Here is a 27,047-nt window from a genome sequence, read left to right as displayed (position 1 = left end):
TTTCTACAAAGCCATTTATTTTTCCCAAAATACACCCCCAGTTAACAAAATTCCTCAGAGTCCCACATTTAAATTAGACATGCCACCTCTTCCATTCCCGGGGAAAGGAAGAAATGTCAGCGGGAGGACATCAGAAGCATTCTGGAGGCTGGGGGCCGGTGAGAGACAAGCCAGGAGGTATCCTCCCGGCTCCAGAATAGCACCATGGTGGTGGGGGGGGTGAGGGGCTGCGTCCCTATGGCCTCCTGGCCCTGCCCCGTCCCCAGGCTTCCCCTACACTTCTGCTCTCACAGGGTACCGTGGCCACCTGCCCACCTGCTCCCACCCGGAAAGACTTCGGAAACCATTAGATTCTCCGACTGTAACAAGAGGCTCTGCCCTGTCTCCAGGTTGCTGTCCCTACCCCCTGCTCTGGGGAGGGAATGAGGATGCAGTGGGCATGAGGTATCCAGCAGGCTGTGGGCACAGAAGAAGGGTACTGTAGGGAGCAGGGCAGGAGCCTACTCGAGAGCCACAGACTGTAGCGGGCAGGTATCTGTCTCCTCACGGGTCCCTAGTTGAAGGACGAGCTCCTTAAAGGAGGGGTCTATCTTCTCACTCTGCATCCCAGGTGCCCAAGGCAGTGCTGACACCCTACGGATGCTTGATGAACATGACTAGAATGGGTGAACAAAAGGACAGGAGGGCAAAGCAGGGGGCTAGGGGCTGGCCCCCAGGGGGCCCACACAGACACCCGGACACCCAGTGTGACCAGCACGTGCTTTCCGTGGGGAGGCAGTTCCCAGGGCACAGCCCAGGGCACCACGGGAGAGACTGGGCCAAGGGAGGTCCCTACCTGTCCTGGCACGTGTTCCAGCACATGCACCTGTGTGCCTCTGCGGGCCTGGGGGAAGGGCCCTGTCTTCACTTAGTGAGGGAGGGAAAAGGCTCACGCTGGGGCCAGAAGAAGGGGAGGTGGAAGGGGAGACGCCTGTGGACTCGAGGAGATGCTGAAGCTGCAGTGTCCCTGTCTGAGGAGATGGGCTTACAGGGAGCCCGGGGTGGGGGTTGGGTGGAAGAAAGGGCTGAGAAATGAAAACTAGTGTATCAGGGCCACTGGAAAAAGAAGGCCTGGGGTGCCTGTGTATCCTGTCATTGGAGAAATAAGGCAGAGGATCAGTCTGAATATTGAGTCCTTTGGAGAAAAAGAGGCAGCCAGATGGTCCGTGCAGCATATCCGTGGAGAAATAAGGCGGTGGGGTGGTGTCCATAAGAAACTAGACAGCAGGATGGTTTATGCATCGTGTCACCGGAGAAGTAAGGCAGCAGGATGACTTGGGAATCACATCCATCAGAGAAAGAAGGCTGCGGGGAGGTCTCTCTGTCCTTCGGACAATGAGCAGACCTGCTGGAGTGGGAGCTGTCTGTTGAGGGCAGGGCTCACACGAAGACCCCAGGCCAGAGCAGCAGCTCCCTGGCCCGCGTGGTCAGGCTATTTCTTGTCCATCATCTGCATTTCGTGATGGAAAGAAAACATGAGGGAAAAAGCATTAAAGGCAAGAGTTCTACTCTTGGGCGCGCTCCAGAACCCCAGGCGCATGCTCACACACTTCCGGGTGGGGAGGGCGTGTGGGAGGGGCCACCGCAGTCTGACTAGCAGCCGCCCCCCACCCTCCGGTGCTCATCCGGGCCCTGGAGGCCCAGACAGACACAACACAGGAGCTGGGCATCAGACTGACCATGGGGCCTCCAAGGGAGGCTGCCTAGTCCCCGGCAGCCTCTCTCTCCAGCCCCACGGCTGCCCCCCTCCACACACCTTTTCCAACCACTTTCACTGGCACACTCCCCCCCTCTCCCCCTCCTTTCTATCCCCCTCCGTCTTCCCTGGCTTGGCTCCCTCCCCTGCACTAGCAAGAAATTCTGTCCAGCTGCCCTTTCCACGCTGCTGAGTGCCTCTGGGTCTTGTCTCCACACGGGGGCACCAGTGGACTGGCCCCCACGCCACTCCCTGACCTGGCGGGGGCGCGGAGTTTGTGTGATCCTGCCGCTCCCTCTCCCATTCTTTGGGCTCTGACTGTTTCAGGAGTAGTAGTACCACCACCACCACCACCACCCCCGCATCCCGGCCTCCGGGTGCTGCCTCTGTGCACACAGTGTGACCAGAGACTGGGGGGTCAGCCTGACCCGCTGGGAGCAAGATGGGGAAGCCCACTGCACCCCGCACCCAGGCCATTCTCCTGCAGCTCTCTTCTAGAACCAAGCTGACATTTTCATCTCCATCTGCTCAATCCTTCTATGCCTCATTCAGTTCAGAACAACAAAGAGGCAGATAACTTATCTCCATTCCTCCAAACCCCAACATCGACCTCTTACTGTCATGGAACACTACAGCATTTAAAAGGACTTGCTTTACCGAGCCCTTCTGCATTTGTCACCCTGCCTAGACCTCACCACCATCTTGTAAGTGTGCTGTGCATTCCACTCACGAAGAAACCTCCCAGAAGGTCAGAGGCAGAGACTAGATCCAAAGTCTCCCCTCCTGACCCCAGGGCCTCTTTCTTCTGCACAATGCTGCCTTCCCAAAGCCCCCTTTACTGACTGTTGTGAAAGCCTGGGTCTACGATCCTCCCTTATCACGAATTTTGTGCAGGTTTCTGCGGGCCCCATTGCACCCCCGCCCCCCCACCAGCCCTGCCCCGGCCTCTGGAAGTTTCCTGAAGACAGGGGATGCGTCCTTCCCTTCTCCTCTAAATGCAGGGATGAGCATCCAGGAATTTAGTGAAAGTTTTCTTTCCTGAAAGGGACACCCAGGCCACCTGAAAACGTTTCCATAACCTTTAGCAACCAACTTTGATTTTCTAGGTGGAAGCCACTCACATCGAGGGGCAAGTCTGCTGCAAGGAATGTTTTGTTCAAAACACACGCACACACACACACATTTCCACACAAACACGCATACATAGATGTCACTGTTGGTTACTTTCAGTAAGGAAGAATCTCACACTTACTTCCAAGCAACCACTTCCTACTGTAACCACCGATGTTAGGAACATGAGTAATAATGATTGTTAACATTCACAAACTGCCTACTACATGTCAGGAACGTGGCTCCCCAGCCGAAAGCCACAGTCCCTGGCCTCCCCGGAGCTCGGGTCACGTGACTAGATCCAGGCCAATGGACCAAAACTGGAGTAACAGGAGCTATTTCTAGTCAAGCCCTAGAAAAAAATAGTCCCTCCTTCTCCTCCCTCCCCCTTGCTTCCGGGGAGGGCATGGGAGCTGGAGCAGCCAGCCTGGACCCAGGGATGGAAGTTCTGAGTGGAAGAGGGCAGAAACCAATAAATGGAACCTAGTGCCAGGACGTCAGTGGCCTTAAGGTCACCTACGCTTAGACTGTTCCAGGAGAGAGAAAAAAATCCCCGTCCTTGTGAAGCCTCTGTCACATCTGCACCCGTTTAGAGCAGCTGGGACCATGGTTACTCCGCCCTCTGCCATCCCGACAGGGGAGAGTACCGGCTGCTCTCCTGGGGAGGGAGCCTCAGGTCACCAGTGAGCCTGCGATGATGACCCCCGCCACCAACGATCTTCCCCCACCTTCTGCACACAGATGGGCCAACCCACAGACACAATCTCAGGCACCACATGTCTTTACCTTCTTTGCTTTCAGAGTGTTTCAGAGGCCGCAGGGCTGCAAAAAAGGAAGGAGCACACAGTGAGGGGGGACCGTGGCCAATGGCGGGGTCAGGAGTCAGGCAGAGGGATGGGAGCTGAGAAAGAAGTGAGGCTACACAGACTGGGAGAAGTTGAGAGGATGAGGGCAACCTCCCAGCCCCAGGGAAGGGGCCCTACGCTGCTGTCCCAAGGCCCAGCTCCACTCTGTATCCTGCCACTCCTTTCTCTAGGCCTCAGTTTTCCACATCTGTACAATGGGAACAGCTACCCTGCCCTCCAGTGAGATGTGGAAGTACACCGAGTCTGTTCTGCAAATAAGGGTGACATAAGAAGCTACAGAAGGCTGCAGCCGTACCCAGGTCATGAGGTCATGAGGGGTCATGAGGAACCGAGACTGAGCAAATCTCTAGGCCATGCTCCACTCCCTACCCCCTCCCTCTGGCAACTACATCTGCCTCTGAGCAAGGAAAATGAGGCCTGATCCCAGGGCTGTCGTCACACCAAAGGCAGAGTTAATTGGCATCATTTACAGCAGTCCCCAGGTGTCAGTCTCCCGCTCTTCCTTCACGGGGGTGGGGAGGGGACCAATGTCAACTGACACCGTCCCAAATGGCTCTTCGGGAAGCTGGCCCAGGAGCCCCAGGAGGGAGGGCGGTGAAGCCTCCAGTAGCCACGAAACACCAGCGCCACGGCACTTACCCCAAGCTGGGCTCTAAGTTGGTGTCTCCAAAGCACCATGCTCTGTGCAAACCACCCCTGTGTCCAGTCACTCAAAAGAGCCTCTGGTGTCATCAAGGCAGGTTCAAGAGAACATTTTACAGAGGGACACTGAACCCCAGAGCAGCAAAGCACTGTGACCAGTCACATAACCTCTAACCAGAATGGGACTGTCTTAAATTGTGTGCCTACTAACAAGGCTCCAAGCTATCAAGCATGGACCAGGCACCAGGCCTGGTGCAAGGCCCTTTATATACATGATCTCATTTAAATAAGCCCACACAGTCTATGAAATAGGCAGTTATTAGGAGGAAACCAAGACTCAAAGATGAAGAAACTGAGGTCCAGAGAAGCAAAGCAACTTGCTCTAGGCCGCTCTGCCCACAAGCAGCAGCTGGAACTTAACCCAGGCCACCCTGTCCCCTGAGCCCTCCTTCCCCTAGAAAGTCACCAGACCCCACAGTGCAGGGTCATTCAGAGTGGAGCTGGCCCAGTTAGAAAGGTGAGGTGGGCAGGAGAGACAAAGCAACACCTGGGAGAGAGCCAGGGGAGACCCACGTCCAGGCCTCACACTGAGTAAAGACCAGACTCACCAAGGCAGGAGGCCACAGACCACAGAACACACTGCATTCAAACCCCAAGCAAACGTGGTTCCTCAGGATCCTAGAGTTCTCTCCCCATCCCTGCGTCCTTCCCTCAGCCAATAAGGCCCACTCGAAGCTCAGGCTTACCGGTCTTGGATCCTTCTCCATCCGCATCCTGGTCCTCAGCACCTGGAAGACAAGGACTCCATAACGAGACTTTCTCAGCCCCCGGTCATCCCTGCACATCTCCACCTGGGAGTATGGGAGGCAGGAAAGTGGGTGGAGTTGGCCTGGCTTGTGGTCCAGATGTTGGACACAGGGTGGGAGCCTGAGACCAGCACAGAGCAGAACCCACCACTCCCCGATCCAAGTACCATCTCCTCACCCCTCTTCCCAGCCACACCTATTGCTCCCCCAACCACCCACTTACCAAGCCTCCCTACACCAGCCTCCAACACCAGCAGCACCGACCTACCTGTGCTCCTGTCCTTCTACCAGCACCCCCGCCACCCACTGCACGAGCCACCACCCACCTGTCTGTCCCTTCTCCTCCACATACGTACCACTCCTTCCTGACACCCAGCCAGCTCCCACCTTCGACCATCTACTTCCATGTTCACCAGGGAAGCCTTTGTGTACCCACCCACCACCCACCGGCATCAACTCCCGACTCACCAGTGTGTGTTCACCACCCACCACTCCCCAGAGCTGACACGTTTCCCGACCAAGCTCAAACCACCCGTCTACCAATGTCAGCTCACCACCTGCCAATCACCAAAGTCAACTCTGATCCCAGCCCAGCTAATGGCAGCCGCTTTCAACTCTGCCCACTGGGAGGCAGACACACCCTCACACAGGGCCACACACACCATACAGCATTCACACGTGTGCCACTAAATGTCCACGCTCTACACCCACGCATCCACGCACAGACATGCTCGTGTGACTTCCACCTTTACCATCACACCGCAGGCCCACACATCCACCTCTCACCTCCGGTCCTGCTGCTACCCGCGCTCAGCCTGCCATATTCCCACCCCGACAGGCATGTTCACATGTACAAGACACATCCAGCCTCGGGGACACACACACACAATGAGGCCCCATTTGCACACTCACGCTCATTCGGTCACCAGAAGGCGACCCACATGCTGATGCACAGACACACCACCACACGCAAAGACGTGTGTGTGCACACACCCTCTCTCCCTCACCTGCATTCTCCTCTTCACAGCTCTGCTTGATCTTTCTCCAGCACACGAAGGCCAAGGCCACCAGCAGTGCAACAAGACAGACAGACAGCCCCACGGTCACCCACAGGGCCTCAGGGGGGAAGGTCATGGGCTGCCCTGGGAGGGAAAGTGGGGAGAATAGGAAGAGATGGTCATGCCTGGCCCCTGTGGCCCTGAGGACTGCACACCCCTGGCCAAGAGGTGTGAATAGGTGGCTGCCACCCTCACAAGGCTCCAGCATTATGAAGAGAGCTCACTGATGTTCCCATGCCCCTCCCCTCCCCCCACCAAGACACATTCAAGCCCTGACCCAGCTGTGGCTGGTGTGGACATGCCTCAACTTGGCAGGGGTGAAAAGTCTGCAGTTGATGATGCTCTAGAACCTTCTACGGTTCCCCACTGACATTTGAATAATGTTTCCATCCTCTCAAGGACCTCTCTTATGTGGCTGCTCCTTCCCCTCCCCCAGCCTTTCCTTCTGCGTCCACCTTAGGAACCCCTGCTCCAGCCAAGCTGGTGAACTAACCACATTCTGCAGGAACTGCCGGTGTCTTCCAGCCCCTACGCCAGTGCCGTCAGGTTCCCCTACTTTAAAAAACATCCCCAAACGCTCACCTACTTTAAGGTGCACCCTTCAGAAGGCCCTCCCTGACTCTTCCAGCCCTGCCTGGTGATATCCCCCATCTCAGAGATCGGGAGTCAGCAAATTATGGTCTGCAAGCCAGGTCTGTCCTGTGGTCTGTTTTTGTACAGCTTGTTGGCTAATAATAGTTTTCATATTTGTAAAGGGTTACCAAAAAAGAAACAGGAGGAGCAGAAGGGGAAGGAAAAGCAGCAGCAGCAACAGAGATCGTATGTGGCCCACAAAGCCTAAAATATTTACTATCCAGCCCTTTACAGAAAATGCTTGGGGAGCCCTGCATGTAGATGGGGGTGGGAACTGAGGGCGCCGTGGTGAGGGTTCTGGGTTTACCCCAGAGGGGGAGACTTGCCAGGGGAATGTTTCCGTGAAATGCTAAGGGCCCTTCTGTTAGCTCTCTCAATGGCAGAGGGAGGGGCTCGAGGCACCCGTACCTGGGTCTGGGCCAGCCACTGTTCTGAGCTTGCCAGCCAGCAGCCCAGTCCCTGGGCCCACGCCGAGTCCTGGGCAGAAAGCTTGGGGACCTCAGAGCTAACAAAAGACAGCACTGCTCTCCTCTGCTGTCTGCAGACCACGAGTGCCCAGGCCAGCAGCAGCAGCCCAGCTGGGTCTGCAGAAGGCACGGTCAGGGCCGACAGCACTGCCAGGAGAACCTTCGGCAGCAGAGGCCCTGCCAGGGACACGGGCCTTTGCAGCAGATGTTCCCTCCAGCCGGTATGGTTGGCAGAGCTGCTGCTCAGGATGTTGCAAACAAAGGGACCCATCACCCAGGGGAGCAGGAGAGGACAGCAGCTGAGACGAGGGGCCAGGAAGGCCCGTCCACGGGCACGGTCCTTGAAGCAAAGGAGGGAGCTGAGCCACCAAAATACTCGGGAGGAGGGAGGATCTCTTTCTGTGTTCACCCCCTGACCGGTGTTAGCGCCTGGAACACCGGCCAAACTGGCCCTGGAGTAAAGAGCAGGGCTTGGGCCAGGGTGTTGAGGCTCCACTCCCAGGGCATGCTCCATAAAGCCCCCTCCACGCACAGCACGCGCGATGTCACGAACCTCTCCAGCAGGTGTGGGAGAGCCCAGGCTAGAGGACTGACATTCTGAATCCTAGAATGTTTTACCAGGCATAAAGCTGCCTGAAGCGAAATACAGGCCAAGGGCTCCAAAGTAGGCCAGACCTGCTCTTATGAAAACAGGAGGCTGGGTGGTGGGGAGGAGAGAAAATTAGGCTGAGAGGCTAAAGGTTGGATTCTGGTCCTGGGTCACTGGCTTACCACTGGGTGCTGGAGCCAAGGGCCACACACCCCTGTGTATCTTCTAAACATGCAAACTATTGCATTTACTGTTTATCCAATTTTCAAAGAGGTGCCTGGCCCCCAAAATAGAGCCACTGTTCTAGTCTGCAGACTTGAGAAAGTTCTCTCTTCTCTCTGGGCTTTGGTTTCCTCATCTCTGAAAGCACTTTAAATGTTAGCTACTGAAGTTTAAAATAAAAGTGTTTTTCTCTTAGATGAGGTAAGCGTTCTCCTTACCATTCCATTGACACCCATAAGCCCTTTCTGCACAGCATGGCAAATACCCAGATCAACCCCAGGGGCAAATGATCACAAAGTCCACCTGCCCTTCAAGGCTTTCTCAACTCCCACCTGTCCCTGGAGACTTCTCCCGACTGCTCCAGCCCACTTTGGCCCCTGCCTCCTTTCGAAGAAATCTTCCCTTTCTCTGTCAATGTCACTCTACCTGGTATTTCTTATTCTCTCAGGAAACCCACCAGGGGGTGGAAGTCACAGGAAGGGAAGACAGGACAACCAGACAGACAGAACCTGCTGTCCTGATTCCAGAGGCTGTGGGGAGGCCCGTGGGAAAGCCGAGTTGCCTGAGGGACTGAGGAGCCAACCTCATGCCCCAACACGGATGGAGACTGCCTCCCTTGGCCTGAGTGTGGGCCTGAGCCCTCTTCACGACCCCAGGCACAAGGAGCATCACTGAGGTGAGCAATGCAGGAAGGGAAGGTGTTTGAGCTGGGACCCCAAATCAGACCCCAAGCAGATCGAGGGAATGGCCAAATGGGCGACATCTCAATCTGGTGTTTGGCCACACGGGGGCAGCAGAGATTGCCTGGGTTGAGAGCTCCCCTCTAGAAGTGCGGACACAGTGGGGTCCGGTCTGGACCACCTGGAAATCCCTAGCTGTCTCTCACGGCCTCAGATCAGACGGTGCCATGGCCCCAGCAACACATTCCCGTCCCCCGGAGCAGTTTCAGTAGGAAAGCCCTCCCTCACCCTGCTGCGTCTGCTCTAGGACTCCCACCCACACCTCCAAATTCCCGCAGCCACTCCCGTTTCTGCGTGCGGAGCACAAGGACCTTCTAAGGCGCTCATAGGAGGGCCAATATTATACATGACTTTCACCAGCTCCTTAAACCAAGTCCCTCAAGGACTTCTCGGTGGAGGCTTCTGACCACCCCGACCCACCTAAATTCTAACTCAGGATCTAGATAAAAGGCAGCAACTCCCTCCGTCTCCCCAGCTGCTCACCTGCCCCCTGCCTACCTGTGATGGTGACCGAGCCGTGCGCGTCCTGCCGCAGCACGGGGTTGCGCACCAGGCAGCTGTACGTGCCGTTCGCGCCCAGCACCACCCTCAGGACACTGCGCACGTCGAACAAGCCCTGCTCGTTGGCCATCTGCGACGTGGTCACGTTGCCCGTCAAGGGTGCGCCCTGCCCGTCCTGCCATAGCACCTCGGCCTCCGGATAGCCCCGGTAGCTGGAGCACGTGATGGTCACCGTGTCCCCGGGCCGCAGGTCCTTGCTGGGCTCCAGGGTCATGCTGGGCTTCGAGTAAGGAGCTGGAGTGGGGCAGGCGGTAGAGCACAGAGGTCGAGGTCAGTAAGGCAAGGACGGGACGGGGGCAGGGGGGCGTCGCAGTGGAGGAAAGGACACCTGCAGGGCTAGGGGTCAGCAGTGGGGCTTGAGTTGCGGGGTCAGTGGTGGCACCGTGGGGGGGGTGGTGCGGGAGGTGAGTGACGCAGCCCGCGAGGGCGCCCCCTGCCGGCGCTCACCCGCCACCTGCAGGCTGACTGCCGCGCTGCCGAAGTCCCGAATGCTCACAAAGCAGGTGAAGCTGCCCTCGTCCGCCACGCGCACGCGCTGCAGCCTCAGCGACGCGTTGCCCTGGGCCAGCAGGTCCGGGAAGAGCGCGGTGCGGTTGGCGTAGGCGCTGCCCTGGTCGCGGCCCTCGGCGAAGCTGTGCACCAGCTGTTTGGTGTCCGTCAGCTGCCAGATGAGGTTGAGCTGCGCCAGGCTGAAGCCGGGTTCGGGCGAGAAGGAGCAGCGCAGGGTGGCATCGGCGCCCACCAGGGCCACCACGGGGTCCTCAGGGACCTGGACCTCCAAAGCACCTGGGGGCGGTGGGGTAGGGTAATGAGGAGGGATGGGGCCTGGGAGCCTCCCTGGTCCTCCCCCGGCTCTGGGTTCAGTCCAGGCCAGTCCACCCATCCTTTAAGGCCTGAGACGCAAAGCAAAGTTTATTACCTGTGGTCCTCATTCAGTCAACAAGGCTACAGCAAGGACCTACTATTGTCGAGCATAAGAGTTAGGAATGCAACAGAGAAGACGACCAAGGTCACACCCTTACAGAGCTTACCTTTTAAAGGGAGATAGGGACATACTAAGACACAAATTCTCATTAGCGTGGGATTAGGGGTATGAGAGATATAAATAAGCCAAAGGATTAGAGGTGGTCGCTTTTCAAATATTTGACAGTGGCATTTTCACATAAGTATGTTGCCTTTATTAATTAGAAAGGGGAGTCTAAAAAGGTATATATCAAATGTTAATAGTTGTTTCCTCTGAATGAGAAAGGATCACAAGGGCTTTCTCTTTTTTCTTTTCCTAAATAAACATGATTTGCTTTTATATCCAAAGGAAGGAAAGTCCACACCTTTCAATGGGGCAGTGAGGTACATTCTGACTAAGAGGATATTAAGTTGAAATTTAAGGGAATGAGAAAGAGCCTGACATACAAAAAAGCCAGTGTAAGAATATTCCAGGCAGAAGGAATAGCCCGTGGGAAGGCCCTGAGACAAGATTCAGCTCCCTTAGTGAGACTATCAGGTAGCGGTCCACTGTGGCCCGAGAGTCTGGATGGGAGGGCTTTGCAAGACCAGTAAAAAATGTAGTTTGCTACATGTAATGGGAAGTCACTGCAGGTTGAGGGGGTGGTAATCAGGCATAATCTGCCTAACAGTGCTTACAGCTCACTCTGGCTCCTCTGCGGAAAATGGTTTAAGAACTATTTCAGTTTGGTTTGTAAGAAGTGACAAAGTTGGCTTAGCTCCAGAGGGTGGCAGTGGTGTTGGAGCACACGGGACAGAGTCAAGTTTGTTGTCGAGGGCCTGCTGATGAATGGAAAGTGAGGGGAACACAGGAGCAGGAATCCTGGAAGTCTACTGTCAACTCATCCCTAGAGCCAGATTCCCCTGTTTGTCCTCTGCCCTTGATCGTGTGGATTGGCAAGCCTCCTCACCCAGCCACCTCTGCCTCCCTTCCAGCTCTTCTTTTAGAGCCCTGGGAAATTAGTGAGAGGGGGCGGGTTCCCTGAGCCTTTCCTTTGGGGAGACATGCTCCCTACTCTGGCACTGCCATTCTTGGGTAAGTGGGTGCTCTGGGCACTAGCCAAGCAGAAACACTCAAAAAACGTAAAAACCAAACAGTCTTGATACAACGCTGACTGGATATAGCACCCATTAAAGGCTTCTTGCATTTAGAAAAATACTATTTTTATTGCGAATTACAGGGAAAGGCTATCATGATCTTTCCCCTGTGTAGAGGTCTCTAAAGTTCTTATGCTGGTCCTGGATCTCTCGCTGCAACCACATGTCCCAGGCTGCTCTCCAACTGGTGCCCCTTATAGGAGGCATTTAGGAATGTAACCTAAGGAATCACCCAAAGCCCTTCAGAGAAATCAGAGCAGCCACAACCAGAGTTGCTCCTCCTTATGACCAGCAGGTGGCACCAGACACTCAGCTTTGTCTTCCCCTAGGGCAGAAGAAGGCAGTCCCGCCCTCTGCCAGGGGCTGGTAAGGATTTAAAATAGGATGAGGACGTTGTTATTAAAAATAATGCTGTTATTGAATGCTGACTCTGTGCCAAGAGCTGTGTGGGAAGAGTTACATCATTTATCCAACATGGTTACTGAGCAGCTACTATGTGGCTGGAACCAGTCCTGGCCCTGAGGACAGACCCTGCTCTTTGAGCAGAGCAGACAAGAAGCAGATGAATGCACAACATGTCAGGCAGAGGTAAAGGCCGGGAAGCAGCATGACAAAGTAAGGTCGAGGGTAGGGAGAGGTGGTGTGCTGTTATACAAGGTAGCCAAAAAAACTTTGCTGAGGAGGTGACATCAGAGCCAAGTCCTGAATGAAATAAAGGATCAAGTCATGCTTATGTGTGGGCACAGAAAGTTCCAGGCAGAGGGAACAGTACATGCAAAGGCCCTCAGGAGGGAGCACACACACAGTGTGTTCAAGATACACATTATCACAGTAAGTGCTCACATGACCAATTTACAGTAGAGGAAATGGGTTAAGAAATGCAGAGTAAGTTGCCTGTGGAATCCCAGTGGAAATGAGTGGACAGGCAACAGGGGACAGTGGGAGGACGTTGGCCAAAATCCTCCCATCCCTGCTAGACAAAAGGACTTGGCAGGAGCCCTGCTGGGACTGGGCGCCCCCCCTCCCTCCCTCCAGCCCCCACACCGCTCCCCTCACCTGTGACACAGACCCACAGCGCTGCCAGGGCCGTGGCCAAGGGCACACGCACGCCCACACCCGCGCTGGCCCAGCAACACAGCATCTTCCCAAGAGGCAGCTGACAGCTGGGCTCTCCGTGGTGGAAGGCTGCCCCTGCCTGTGAGGAAGAGGAAGTGAGGCCTTTGTCTCCAAGGGTCTTCCCCAGGCTGGCCCTCACTTCATCCCCACCCCCTAACCAGCTCAGGGAAGTCTGCAACCATCCAGTGGCGGGTCCTCCCTTCCACACTCTACAAGGCTCCCCACCAAGGGCTTTTTTTTTTTTTTTTTTTTTTTTTTTTTTGCTGGCTGGGGGGAAGTAAGTCACTGGGGAGGCTAGACCAGGGCACAAGGGGCAGGGGGCAGCTGAGACCCACCCCTTCAGAACTAAGATGTTGGTACAAAATACAAGGAAGATGAGGCAAGGTGGCAAGTAGAGGCAAGGCTGGCCGGCCCAGGGCAAGAATGTGCACAGATCAGTTTGGCTCAGTTTGACTCCAGACGACAGCTGGTGGGGAGAGTAAAGGCTGAGGCGGGAGCCAGATGGAGAGACAAGCTGAAAGGTCTGAAGTTTATCCTGAAGGTAACTGGGAGCCTCTGACAGTTCTGGAACAGGAGAAAGGATATGGTCGGAGCTATGCTCCATAAAGATGACTGTTAGCATCTGTGGGATACATGAGAAGAGATAAAGCAGGTCTGGGTGAGAACAACAGCACTGGAGGGCGTGGGGAGAGAGGAAGGGGGCAGTCAGGGCAGCTGTGGTTTTGAGCCCCATGAGTGGGAGGGGCAGTCACTGAGACAGAACGTGGAGGTGGTCAGTGTCGCACGTGTGAAGTTAGCAGTGTTTGTGCAGAAACCTGCCGGAGAGAGTACTAGGAGGCAGCTGGTATCAGAGGATGGGGCTCGAGAAAGAGCACACTTGCTAATTGGGCACTCAGAAGCCAGGTCTGGGGCAAATCCCAGAGGCTGGAGTGAGGGCTGAGTGAGAGGTATGTCTGTGGCCGCAGGCAAGACCTCCCTGGGCCCAGCCTTGCTCCCGATCCTGGCTGCCCCCCGACAGTGTCTGACCTGGGGGACTGAACCCACCTTCACCCCATACCACAGCTGCTGTCTGACTGTTCCCATGTCCCAGGGAAGCCACGTAAGTAGTGTGGACTTAGGCTATCCAGCACTGTTCAACAAGAACAAGGCCGAGGGTGCTTGGATGCTCAGTGGGTTAAAGCCTCTGCCTTTGGCTCAGGTCATGATCCCAGGATCCTGGGATAGAGCCCCACATCGGGCTCTCCGCTCAGCAGGGAGCCTGCTTCCTCCTCTCTCTCTGCCTTCCTCTCTGCCTACTTGTGATCTCTGTCAAATAAATAAGTAAATAAATAAAATCTTAAAAAAAAAAAAAAGAACACAGTCGAGTTCACGTTTTCACAACCACCCAGGGAGACAGCCAGATCTACTCGGTCCAATTTGGAAGAGAAAAAAATAAAGCCCCTGTAAGCAAGGTGCTTTTGGTAATGGGATGTAATCTGCCAGTTAGCAAGCTGCCAAGGCTTCGGGTTCCAACATCCTGCCACGGCTTTCTGCCCTCCCAGGAGCAGACCTCATCCACAGCCAGCCGGCACCAACATTTTGGTCTCGGGCACCAGGCCTCAAGCCTTCCAGTCCCAGGCAAGTACCCTCCGGGCCCCCCCCCCCCCCCCCCCCGCCCCCCCCCCGCAGCTGGGCTGAGGGAGTCCCTCAGCCAAACCATGTGCATCCTGTACACACCCCCCCCACCCCAGCTGTCCACCGTGGGGAAGCCCTGAACAGCCACTTCCTTCCCAGACACTTCCGGTCCAAACCCAGCGGCCTCAAAGCCTTGCCGCCTGCTGAGTCAGCAGGCTTGCTGCTCCATTCATAAAGGCACCCTTGGAAGGCACCACATCCTGCCTACAAGGGCAACCACTGGCCACAGGAAAAGATAGCAGGCTGCAGCCTCTGCGCTGCGCCCCCATCTCTACCCCCATCCCCACCCCCAAGGAGGCACCAGGACCTAAGGATTAAGAAGCTTCCAGATTCTAAGACTCCTTTTCTCTCTTTCAGCCCCAGAAGAAAACCAAGGCCTGTCTGTTCTTCCCAAACCACCTCCCTCCTTCACCCTATCCCTGCTGCTCCTGCCTGCCACTCCCACCCTGACCCTCTTGTGACCTTCCTCACTGGTCCTGCTATCTGAACTCTGCCCCTACAAACCCCATTCTCAACAACGTCCGCTCTCAGGACCTAAGATAGGAATCTGCTCACAACCTTACCTGTGCTCAAGAACCTTCCATGGCTCCTCATTCACTACAGAAGTAAAGCCACTTTCCTCTGCCTGGCACTCAAGACTTCTCTTATGAGATCTCCGTATGTCAAGCTTCTACTCACCAGGGTCTTCGGGGAATGCCTGCCACCTCCATGAATGTGGGGGAGGTCAGGGAGCACCTCCCTCCTGACCAGACCTAGCAGGGCTCCCCAAGGGCCAAGCTGTCCCTCACTCCATTGGGAGAATGAGAGGATTTCCAGGGGTGGGCATTAGGCTTCCCCACTTTGGTTACCTTCCTAGACTCTGAACCCAGCAAAGTTCCCACTGTCATGGCTCACACTAGGGAAAAACCTGACAGCCTAGAGCCAAGAAGACCTGAGCATTCCAAGAGGTTCCTACCACAACAGCTGGGGCCCCAGGGACTGAGAGAGGGATGGAGAAATACCTCTTGGAGACAAGGTGCTGCTCAGGGAATGGGAGCATGACCTTGGAACAGAAAGCCCGTCACTGCTCTTTGGGACAGACAGGCTGCCCCCTGGAGACACACTGATCTCAGGCTGCATTGTCACCACCCTGCCCACCACCTCTACGAAGGGGAATTTTAATACCCTGGCGGGACCTGCCCTGGAGTCAGTATGTACCACCCCTCCCAGTGAGTCACCAGCCAGCCCTCCCTCTTCCTCTTCCTTCATCCCCGTCTCAGCCAAATGTGGGAACTCCAAGGAGTCCTGCCAGGAAAGAACACACAGCACCTTGGCTTTCCCTGGGAAGCAGGACTGAGGAGCCCAGGCCACCTTTGGCCTGAAGGTGCAGCAAGTTCATTCAACCCCCGCAGATGTGCAGCCATAGAGAAGCCCCCAAGACAGGACCCAGGATGCGCCCCCATTAAGCCCAAACCAAGAAACAAAGGCAGAGACAGGGCTCTTTGTATAGAACTCTCGGCTCAAGAGGAATTCCTTGCTCCCACCATGACCACCCCATATCTCTTAACCCCCTGCCTCCTCCCAATCCCTGCATGGTCCATTTGTACAATGCTTCCCACCAAGAGGGCAAGAAGGAGCAAAGCACATGCCAGTGTTGATCTCCGCTAACCATGTAGCACAGAGGCAGAGCTGTTGCAAACAACAGATAAGCACCTGGATCAAGCTATGCCTGAAGCGAGTACACTCCGAGACAGCCCAGATACTTGAGCCGATCTTTTTTTCCTCCTCCTAGTTTGGGCTAAGTGTCTATTATCTGCGATCAAAAGACTACTTGAATGTACATTCGTTCGTGTACTAAGAAGTGCATTTAACTGTTCACTGAGTACCTGGTAGGCAGGCCCTGGGGCCTGAGAGATGACGAAGCTGTGTCTGTCCTCAAGGAGCCTGCAATCGAAGAGAGAAGTGCATGTGAATCACTGCACTTCAGTTCAGGACATTATTAAGATACAGTGAGGGCTACTTGCTGCTACCCGAGACATAATATAACCCTAAAGGTGAGTCCAGAAAAAATGGTGAGCAGCTCCCCAGGTAAACAGGGTGGGCATAGTGGCTTCTCCCTGGCCCCAAGACACCTGTTCTCCTGGCACTGCTGGGTGCCTCTCAACCAGATCCCTTTGAAATAGTAGAAAATGAGCCCAAAGTTCAGGATTCTAGTCCCAGCTCTGTCACTGCTATGCAATTTGTAACAGGTAACTTCCCCTCTCTAAACTCCGTGTTCCTGTGTATAAAAGAAATGCTTGGCTGGATCCTAGCAGAACTACATTAGTACGTTAAATCTTCATGTACTATATCCTTGAGGTCGAGCCAATTAGCTGCCAGGCAGGTCACACTGAAATGTACAAAACACTGTGGCAGAAACCACTCATTCCCCCGTCATATCTATTCTCCTCTTCTGTAGAGTTTTTAGTTAGGCACATGGCCGCTCAGCTGAAGACTACAGATCCCAGCCTGCCTTGCAGGGAAGAGGTGTGTCCTGTGACCATCTTCGGCTAATAGAATGTGAGAGGAACTGATGTGTACAACGTCTGGGCCAGACCCTTAAAGAGAGCAGCATACCCTGTCTTGTCTCCTCCCCTTTCCCACCAGCTGGAACACAGCCGTGGTGACCATCTGAGACCATGCTGCCAAAGGCAACACTCTGGGGACTTCAGAATGGCAAGACACGAGGCCCCCGGAGAGGCTGCAGGATCAGCCCAGGACGGACCCACACTGTCACATGGGTGAGAATAAGCATCTACTCTAGCGTCACTGTTATTTTGGGTCTTTCTGACAGCATCTGAAGTGACTAATTTAGGGAGCCATCCCTCCCCTCCTTTCCCTCCTTCTCTCTCCTGCTCTTCCCACCCCATGAAAATTACCACTGCTCAGAGCGGTGAAAGGAAACAACATCTAAAATAGGTGTTTCAAAATACGACCTGGACACTATCTCCTCTGAGTCATATGGTGATCCCTGGGCCCGGCTCAGGAGATATTTCAGGGGTAGGCGTGACCTGGCTTGGGGATTGTTTTGTCTGTAAGGGAGGGAGGGGCTGAGACAGTCAAGGAGGTCTTGAAGGCTTGAACAATTGGGCACATGGGGGTCATACGATGGGGACACCTGGAAATGAAGCACGTGTAGAAGGAAGAACAATTCCTACTGGGCTTGAGCTACACAGAGCGTCCACGCCAAATGCCACATGGACTGCTGGACACATGGAGCCAGAGATCAGAACAGGATGGGGAGCTACCCATGCACTGGGAGTGATGGGAGCCCAAGCTGGGATCATTGAGGGAGATTATGGAAAGAGGAGAGATCCTCCAACAAATTCCGGAGAATCTGCAGAGGTTAATGGTCACATATCAGAACTGGGTGCCTCTTTCGGGCCACCCTCACAACCCATTTGACCCCACCAGTGCTGGGTACCCATGGCCTCCTGAAGAAATCCACTGGCTTTGGGGCAGCGTCACTGGTAGAAAGCTCTGCTTTATCCTGAAACCAAACCTGTCTCGTGTACCGCCCACCAGTCCTCCTTCAACCTTATATTACAAGTCCACCCCCTCCCTGCACGTTTTAGATCTTCTCCCTTGACGAGGCCACCCTGGGCAGCCGTTCCACATTGTTCATCAAAATAACCCAAATCACAGACGATCAAATCTGTGGTCAGTGACTGGGAACTATTTACTCTCATTGCCACAGACCCTCGTCTCTGCCGTCCTCTTCTGATGGAGCTGGGGAGGGGGTGGGACTTTCTGGGATACTTCATTTGTGCCACTATTTATTACATTTCATCCAGTTAAACCTATTCCATCACCCCAACTGCCACGACCTTTTCTTTTAAATTGTGGCAAAATCCATGGAGTGTGAGGTTGACCCTTTCAACCATTTTCAGTGTACAATTCAGTGGGGGGAAGTACAGTCACAGTGTTGTGTGACCATGCCATGATCTTTTGCAGTATTGTTGTGACAGTTCCTGGCCCCTGGAAGGTCCTTGATAATTTTGTGATGGAAGGAAAAGAAAGAAAAATGAATGTCACCCAAAAAAGTTGCCCTCTTTTCCCTGCTTTGTTTCTTGTGTCATCGAGGTTCTCAGGAAGAGGACAGGAATAAGGAGACCCCACAGCACTAGGTTCTGCCCCTGGATCAATGCCCACCCACTGTTCAGGGCTTTGGGATTAGGAATCTCTCTCTTCGTGCTGCCACCCAACTGCGCATCACAGATCTTATCCTCACTTCTGGCGGAGGGCCAGTCAAATGGGGAAGAACCAGGAAAAAAAAAAAAGGCTCCTCTGAAGAAAACAGACTCTTCTTCAAGTGCTCCATTCATAACTGGTTCCAGGATTTTGTCAGGGGTTAAGGACATGATCCCCAATCTGTCGCTTCCAAAATTTGCCGTTTTTCCTGTAAAACCGGTTATTTGCCCATCTCAAGTCTTCCAGCATTCATCTATCCACTCACACACCAAACATGATGAAGTATTATGGGCATGGAGGGTCAAGAAGTTCCCTGGAGGAGTGAGCCCCCACAGCATCCTCTGAGAAGAGAGGGACTCTGGGGAGTGGCTGTCGGGAGATGGGGCACGGGAGGTGGTCAGGGGTTGCCTAAGGATGGATTCTGTACACAGTGGGAAACCGTGGAGGGCTACGGCCCCCACCCCCACCATCTACCCCAGTTTTCCTGAAATACCCCAAACAGCTCCCAGACATCTTATCTCCAAGTTCACTCCGCACCAGGACAATCATGGGGGCCAGAAGACAAAGCCATGGAATCCACCAGATTATTACCTCCCTACCTGGCCTGAACTTCAGTTCCTTCTCAACAGCCTCTGCAACTTCTTTCTTTGAGAAGGAAGCACAACAGATGCTAAGCGGACCCTCTCTGTCTTCAGCAGTCTTGAGCTCTTAGCAACTTTCTTCCACGTCCTTTGTTCTAGAGTGCCTCTCTTCTACACCGATTCCTTCTAATAACAGGGCTCCCCGGTTCTGCAGGGAACCCAGTCCCTGTGATGCTGGTGTGACTGACCCCTAGCCTTGGGCCTCAGCAGGTGACTGGACCTGACTCACTGGAGAACCCTCAGTGACTGGCTCCAGAATGGGCCCATGAGCCAAACCACACCCAGCCGGGCTTCCCAGGGCTGTTCTGTTGGCATGAGTGGAAAAGACTCTTTCTGTAAAGGTCCGGATAGTAAATATTTTAGACTTTCCAGGCCATCTGATATCTGTCACAGCTACTCAACCCTGCCATTGTAGCAGGGAAGCAGTCATAGACAATGCATAAATGAATGAGCAGAGCTGTGTTCCAACACAACTTTATTTATGGACACTCGGATTTGAATTGCATGTAATTTTCATGAATCACATGATTTTTTTTTTTTTTCAACCATGACAAATGTAAAAACCATTCTTAGCTGTGGGCTATACAAAAAACAAGCGGCAGAAGGTTTGGCCCATGGGCTGTAGTTCGTAGGAACTGGTTTAGGGCCACACCAGCTCCACTCTCAAAGACACCCAGCTAGCAGCAAAAATGGGAACCAGTTGGGAACTGGTACATTAATGACGGCGCCTCTGTGTAATGGAGTAGCACACAGCTTTTTAAAAGAATGTATACTGATACGGAAATAAGTCCATGACATGTGTCACATCAGTCAAGCAAGCATACTATCAACTGTATGACCTCATTTCTGTATTAACAGATGGCCCCATGGCTGCAGGTCTGGTTCCCTCCCTCTCTCTCCATCTCAGTATCACCTGTATTTCAGCGCCCAGCCTTCCTCCTCCACCACTGAACCCCTCAGGGTTGGCTCCTAGACCTTCTCCTCAAGTCTCTCTACTATTTTTCCCTAGATGATTTCACCCACTCCCATGGCTTTAAATATCATCTATATGCTAGCAACTCCTAGATTTTTTTCCCCAAGCCCACACCTCTCATCTGAGCTCCAACTGTCCCCTAAACATCTCTTCGCCGGTGACTCACAGGCATCTCCCTCTTCACATGTCCCTCTTCAAACTCTGGATCTCCCCTCCAACCTGTTCCTCCTCAGCTCTTCCCGCTCGGGAAAGGCACTACTCTCCATCCTCCGCTCAAGCCAGAAACCCGAGTTTCTCTTGCCTCTACAGTCCGTCACCAAGAACAACCATTCCTGACCCCAAACTACATCTCCAGGGTCGGCAAACTACAGACAGCCCGAGCCCCAAAACCAGCCTGTCGCCTGCTTTGGTTCAGCACACCCGTTAAGAAAGGGTTTACTTTTCTAAATGGTTGGAAATCAAAAGAGTATTTCATGAGACACAGGAATCGCACGAAAGTCAAATCTCAGTGTCCATAAATAAAGTTTGGTTGGAATGTAGCCACATTTCATTTACGTATTGTCTGCGGCTGCTTCTGCAGATGACAGCGGAACCGAGCACTTGTAATCCGTGCGAAGCCTGAAATATTTACTTTCTGGCCCTTTGCAGAAAAAGTTTGCCGATGCCTGATAACGGCTTCACCCTCTGTTTGTCTCCGCCTGTGCTGCTCTCTCTGCTTTGCCAAGTCCTTGTCGTCTCTTGCCTGGCTGACCACAAAAGCTTCTTCACTGGTCTCTCGACTTTCCCTGTCTCCTCACCTGGTTCTATACCCCAGTCTTGACTCCACACAGCAACCAGAATAACTGCTATAAAAATGTAAACTGCATCAGGCCATCACTTCCAAGATGTCATCAGCTCCTCCAGGGCCCACAGAGCCCTACCTGCTCTGGCCTTGCTCACCTCTCCAGCCTCACCTCCTCCCATTTGCCCTTCCCCCACAGTCGCCTCTTCTGGGTCCTACAACAGGGGATCCTCTTCCCGTGGGTTTTTGCAAACACAGTTCCTTCTTCCCGGATGACATGCGTAACACCACTTTATCCCGACAGCCACCTTGGCAGAAAAGTCAGGAAGAGATCGGCCACCCCAGGGGAGTCCCTGTTACTCATTGCAGTTTCCTTTTCCTCGTGTCATACTGGACCCTCCCTAACAAGGACCAGTGTCTGCTCTATTGACTATTGGACCCTTGATTCCAGCGAAGACCCTGCACATGGCGAGTGCTCAGTGCGGTGTGAATGAATGAAAGTGACCATGTGTTTAGAGAGAAATGGATGTTTGTATATGGGAAAGGGGTCTGGAAGTGTGACAGTGAACCCAACCCTGGAACGTGGGAACAAGGGCAAGCATCTACTCCTACTTCTTAGTTGATATATTTCTGTGACTTTGACCATGAGTGTCTAATTCCTTCGTTAATACAAAAAGGAAAACAGCAACTTGGGAGATTTTTATAGATTTCAGACCAGGCTCCATCACTCACGTCCTAGGCTCCCTTGGCTCCCATTGCCTCTCTGGGTCTTTGTCTCCTCAACTCTCTAAGGTCCCACCACCATCCTGTGCTCTAACCATGATCACATGCTGGGCTGTTGTCATCACAAGAGGCTTCATGGGAAAAGTGAGCCCTGCTGTTTAAGGAGATGATTTTGGTGTAGGAGATACAGTTTCAAATCTAGACTCTGCTACTTTGGACAAACATCCTCTCTGACCCTCAGTTTGCTCATTTATAAAATAAGGACTTCAAATTACCCTCCTAGGAATTACAGGACAGCTGGGAATAGCCCCCTGTGGACCTTGCTTTTTAGGCCTTTTGTGTTGTTAAATGGAATCATTAAGCCACCTTGCCAGCCCCAGGGTACAGCTTGGGCTCTGGAGCAGGCAGCCCTGGGTTCAAATTCTGCCTCAAAGGTTTTTCTAGACACATGACCAAATAGAAATGATTTAACCTCTTCGAGACTTGATTCCTCATCTCTCAAGCAGGAATAACAACCCCTACCCTACAAGGGCTGCTATAAGAATAAGACCATATACAGAAAGGACTTAGGAAAGCACCTAGCACCCACAAACAGCGGTAACAAATTGTTCCTGCTGTTATTATTGCCATAGTCATGCAGACAAGGCCTCCTGGGCATCCCCACCCCCCAGCCAAGAGCTCCTCTGTCGGGCTATATACATCTAGGTTCCCCCCACCCCAGTGCACATTCCAGTATCTCCCCCGGGAAGCCCCCGTTCCTGGGAGCCCATGTTGACTTTAGGGTGACCTGGGAGACCTGCTTTTCAGAGATACTATCTTTTCCTACTCCAGGGCTCCCAATAAAAAATGCTTCTCATTCCCCACTCCTAGCAGGCTTCCCTCTGATACTCTCCAAATGCCTCAGGAAGGCCAAATGCCGAAAGGAATTAGGGGTGTAGAGGAGGCATCCATTCTCTGGACCACAAAGAGAATGACAGAGTGGGGGCAGCTGGCTGGAAGCACAGCTCAGACTTGGAGGGTTGAGGAGGGCCTCCGGAGGCACAAAGGTGCAGAAGACGAGGCCTCTGGAAAAGCAAGCGCTCCCACTGATGCTCGGACTGGGATCCCTAGGTCAGGCCTGCCCTCTCCCCAGCTCTCCAAATGAGATCTCTCCCTGTTCTGGGGAGAGACAGCAGCCCAGGTCCAGCATGTGCCAGCTGTGTGTCTTTGGGCACGTGACTTCCCCTTTCTGGGCTCTGGCTTCCCCATCTCTACCATGGAGCTAATGACGCTCGACTTTGGAGAACTGACATGATTAAACGAGGTGATGCCTGTGAAGCATCCAGCACAACCCCACCTCCAAACCTGGAACCTCCATGTTCCTAGCTGGAACCTCATACTGCAGGGGTGACAAAACTGGGCTGTGGCAGCCGAGGTTGCAGAAAAACACATGGGGCCTTGGCCCAGACGTTTGATGCATCTGAGACCAAAGGAAATTTCTCACGGATCACATCAATCAGTTCCCACCCTCCTACTTCCCGCAGGCCCAGGCTATGCCTTCCCCTGCAGCTACTGCCCACCCCCCCCCCCCCCAGTGCCGCCACCCGGCACTCCTGCCCTGGGGTCTGGAAAGAGGACAGCAATGAGAAGTGGCCACCTACTCAGAGGATAAGCTCATGGGCAGTGACATCATTCCGCCCGCCCTTCCTCTTCCTCTGACCCCATGACTCAAGTCCATAGCCTCAGGCCCGATGTGGTCATAATCTTAGAGGCTGTTTGTATTTGGACCATTTTTCTTCACACTCAAACCCCACATGTCCAACCAAGAACCAGCCAGCAGCAGGCCAGAGACGTGTTCTACAACACTTTCCAGGAGTGTCCTTAGGTGCAGTGGAATCCTAACTCACAGCTCTACAGCCATCCTGCCAATCTGACCCCAAGCGGGACTGCTTAGCTCATGGTCAAGGCCAAATCCTGCTCCAAAGAATCAAGATTTATGGCTCCAGACAAGACAGGGCTACAGATTAAGAACTGAGGAGTTCCCCCAGGAAGGCTCAGAAGTCATCCTCACAAGAGGAAGGACACCACCTCCTCAGAAGAGACGATGCTTCTATAAATGTCCTTTCCACAAATGTTCAAGCACCCAGCCCCCCTGTCAGGCATGTGAGTATCTCAGACATGCAGCTGGTCTGCTTCCATCGGGTGACTGGTCAGAGCTGCAGAGGGCCAGGGACAGGAAGGAACGACAGGTCCACAAATCCCAGCACCCCTTCCCATCTCAGCCTTGCATTAACACACGCTTCTCACCTCTTACAAGCTGGATGGTCTGATTTCTTGCAGCCCACGAGTCTAGAGTAAATTGGAAAGCTCACTGAAGGCAAGCAGGAGAAACCACCAGTGATGTCATTGAAGAGAGGAAAAAAACCTCCAAACAACAGTCAAGTGATCAGTAAAAGTGTGGCTGAAGCCACTTAGTGCAAAGCTCACAAGAGTCCCCTCACCCTACAGTCCGTTAGTGCAAAATCTGACATTCACACCACTGACCCAAAATCATGAAGAAAAATTTCACTGACGTCAGGAGTGTCCTGATGTCAGACTGTGATGTACATAATACGGGAGAGAAAGATTTCCATGCTTGAAAGTTTAAATAAGTGTTAGTGCTAAGGCTCAGGAACTCTAGATATCAGGGAATGTACTCACCCCAAATATTCCCATTCCCAAATGAGCTGGAACTATGAGCCATGGCTCACACCCTGCAGCCCCAGAGCCCTCCACCCCGCCCCACCACTCAGATGGGCCCAACCCATCAGACAAGTTTCAGCTTCAATTTCAAGTTTAGACTTCAATTTCCCCCAGCTTCCAAAAGCGTCCCACCTATGTACAGGCCCTCAAACTGCAAGGAAGGCTGCACAGCATCAGATTTCCTAGGCATTTCTGAGAGGCCAGAGGGAATGAGAGGAGGCTGGACTAAATGCAGACCTCTCTGAAAGACAGAATAGCTTCATTACTTTCTAATACAGAAGCCAACAGCTAAAGACATGCATGTAAGAAAAGGACCTGGGCCTTAACTGAATGATGAAATGGACTCATTTACAACCATCCACATCCAGTTTGAAGGCAAATTGTTTTTCTCAATTAGATCAAGCAAACCGTTCCCCTCTTCCCCCAATCGTTTCTGCACTACCATTTGCCTAAAGTTTTCCCCCACTGATAGATCCATCCATTTCTGAGTCATCTGTCACGCATTTCTCATTAGGGCAGGTCTGGCTTAGAAATAAATCCCCTTTTCTGGCAGTTTGCTGCCTTAGGCCACCAAACCTGCCAACTCCCTGGTTAAACAGCATTCTGAGGGCCTTGGGACACTGAGGTTCAACTCCCTCCCCTCTAGTGTGTCCCCCATCCTGGGTCCCCCACCTTAGGGACACCAAGTTTCCTACCTCCTCTCTGTCCTACCTCCCCCACCATCTCTTGGAGAATTTCAGAGCCCAAATCGCCCCATCCTGCTCCCGCGTGTTCGCCCCCCTCCCCCAACACCTATTCACCCCTTCCCCCAGGTCAGCTGTCCCTACCTGTTCTTTTCAGAATCTGTCCCCCTCCCGCCCACTGCTGCCCACGTAAGTCCTCCCTTCAGGGCCAAGAAGAGTGGGCCCCCTTTCCCAACCCTCCCCCGCAGCTCTCCCTCCTCGGAGCTGGGACTCAGGGTGTTTTCCTCTGCAGGGCCCTCTGGAGGGCCCGGAAGACCCTGCTTCCCCGCTAACCCAGGCTGGCTTCGTTGAGCTTTCCAGAATCATCAACACAGTGACAGATCTGCCCCCACGCCTCTGCACGCCCAGGGTCCAGGGAAGCACAAGCACCCACCAGCCTCCTCCAGGACCTTCCAGGCGAGGGCAGGTCCCACTGTGCCCCAGCCTCCTCGGCGACAAGCTTAGGGCGGGGTTGGATTGTGGCGGCCCCCGCTGCCTCGGGGCCCAGAGCCCGGCTACGCCGCGGACCCGGGGAGTGGGCCGGGCGCGGGCGCCCTGCGAGGGAGGGCACAGCACGCGGTCCGGCTGCCCGGCACCGCTCCGCCGCAGACAAAGGCCGCCCCCACCCTCGCGGGCCCGCGCCACGCAAGCACTCACCGCGCCGCGGCCGGCTCTTGGGACGCGGGGACGCGGCGGAGCGTTGTCTAGCCGCCGCCGCCGCGAGGCCGGGCCCTAGTCCGGGTCGGGGGCGGCCGGGAGAGGCCGAGGGGAGGGGCGGGGCGGGCTGGAGGAAGCCGCGGGCCCGGAAAGGCAGCCCGGGTGCGCCCCAGAGGCGGGATTGGCCCCGCGGCGGCTCTTCGGGGCAGAGGCCTGAGCCCGCCCGCTGGGCAGGGCATCGGCCCGGACCCCGCCCCTGACCCCAGACCAGATTCTGGACTCGGGCCAGGGGGCGCTGGTCTGCCCGTGCCCCTCCCCCTCCCCGTTCCCACACTCTCGAGATCCGACGTTTATATTCTGCGAGAGGGGACAGGTGACTGCCCGCTGACCACCCCACCCTCCAGGCGGCTGGCCGCAGAGCCGGATCTCGAATTCCGGATTCCGCGAGCCGAGCCCAGTCCTGTGTTCTCCCTCCGCCCGGGGCTGGTACCGCGGCCTGGAAAGGGTTAAGTGGACTGCGAGGAATTAAGAGCTGCAGGGAGCTCTCTATAAATACAGTGTCGTGGGCGCCTAAGCCAACCGCAGGGTAATTTCCACTGAGCTGGTTTTCCTCTTTTCCTCCCACCCACGGCCACCCGACCAGCCCTGCCCCCAGCCCCAGGCCAGGTTCCAACAGGGGGAGCAGCTCTGATCCCCGTGTCTGGGCTCTGTCCTTAAAGGCCCCAGCTCCAGCCTGGGAGGAGATTGGGGGCGGGGCGGGGGGGGCGGCGTTAGGCGCTTACCTTTCTTTGCACATCCAGTCCCTGCATCTGCTCTCCGACCTGTTCTTCATCAGTTACAGACAGGAACAGCTCAAGCGTTGCAAGACTTATGGGGGCCAGGATCTAGACTCGGAGCTTTCCCTGCTGGGGCCCCTTTAGAGCCTCACTACAGTCCCACCAGATAGATAAATTAGCCCCGTTTTACAGGTGAGAAACTGGAGGCTGGATGGAAGGATTCGAACCTCGTGCTTTTGCCAGGCTCACCACCAAGTGGCAACAGAGGAGGAGGAGGGGGCTCAGGAAATAGAATGAATGCATGCGCATCTCTGTAACGTGTAAGAACTTATAAGTTCTCTACTATTTTATCTCATTTAATATTCACAACTCAGTGAGTGGAATGCCATGATTATCCTCATTTGACAAATAAAAAAATTGAGACATAGATTAATAAATTACTAAAGGATAAAAGTAGTAATTGGAGGAAAAAGATTTGCCCCCTTGAATTTAAGTGCCGAATGCAAATTGAATTCTGTGCCTCTG

At 54.2% G+C, this 27,047-nt stretch overlaps 1 protein-coding gene across 6 annotated transcripts; it reads right to left on the bottom strand.

Annotated features, from left to right (window-relative positions):
* CD276 (CD276 molecule) lies at positions 1 to 26,324 on the bottom strand. Of its 6 annotated transcripts, XM_032865014.1 has the most exons (10): positions 25,747 to 26,324; positions 23,933 to 23,996; positions 16,185 to 16,242; positions 12,586 to 12,724; positions 9,877 to 10,215; positions 9,367 to 9,663; positions 6,167 to 6,301; positions 5,100 to 5,141; positions 3,632 to 3,667; positions 1 to 1,489 (listed from the first exon to the last, which is right to left on the bottom strand). In XM_032865014.1, the coding sequence occupies exons 4-10, from the start codon at positions 12,668 to 12,670 to the stop codon at positions 1,467 to 1,469; spliced, it is 957 nt and encodes a 318-aa protein (XP_032720905.1). In that variant the 5' UTR covers positions 12,671 to 12,724; positions 16,185 to 16,242; positions 23,933 to 23,996; positions 25,747 to 26,324; the 3' UTR covers positions 1 to 1,466. The 6 variants fall into 6 exon arrangements, with proteins under 6 accessions (XP_032720905.1, XP_032720906.1, XP_032720908.1 ...); XM_032865015.1 differs by lacking the exon at positions 23,933 to 23,996 and having other exon boundaries at positions 25,747 to 25,937; XM_032865017.1 differs by lacking the exons at positions 16,185 to 16,242; positions 25,747 to 26,324 and adding an exon at positions 13,013 to 13,209 and having other exon boundaries at positions 23,933 to 23,980.
* Between the last annotated feature and the right edge of the window lie 723 nt (positions 26,325 to 27,047).

This window comes from Lontra canadensis, unplaced genomic scaffold, assembly GCF_010015895.1.
Source record: "Lontra canadensis isolate GAN:19392208 unplaced genomic scaffold, GSC_riverotter_1.0 scaffold28, whole genome shotgun sequence".
In the NCBI taxonomy this organism is placed as follows: Eukaryota; Metazoa; Chordata; class Mammalia; order Carnivora; family Mustelidae; genus Lontra; species Lontra canadensis.
Note: the sequence above shows the minus strand (reverse complement) of the source record. Positions and strands in the feature narration are given on the sequence as shown.

Bases quoted from the DNA above. Each gene is read 5' to 3' on its own strand.
- CD276 (XM_032865013.1), bottom strand. From the start codon at position 13,267: ATGCTAACAGTCATCTTTATGGAGCATAGCTCCGACCATATCCTTTCT. The intron at 9,664-9,876 runs GTGAGCGCCGGC...GCCCCACTCCAG, and splicing joins AGTCAGCCTGCAGGTGGCGG to CTCCTTACTCGAAGCCCAGC. The intron at 5,142-6,166 runs GTGAGGGAGAGA...CTTGTCTTCCAG, and splicing joins CTGTGAAGAGGAGAATGCAG to GTGCTGAGGACCAGGATGCG.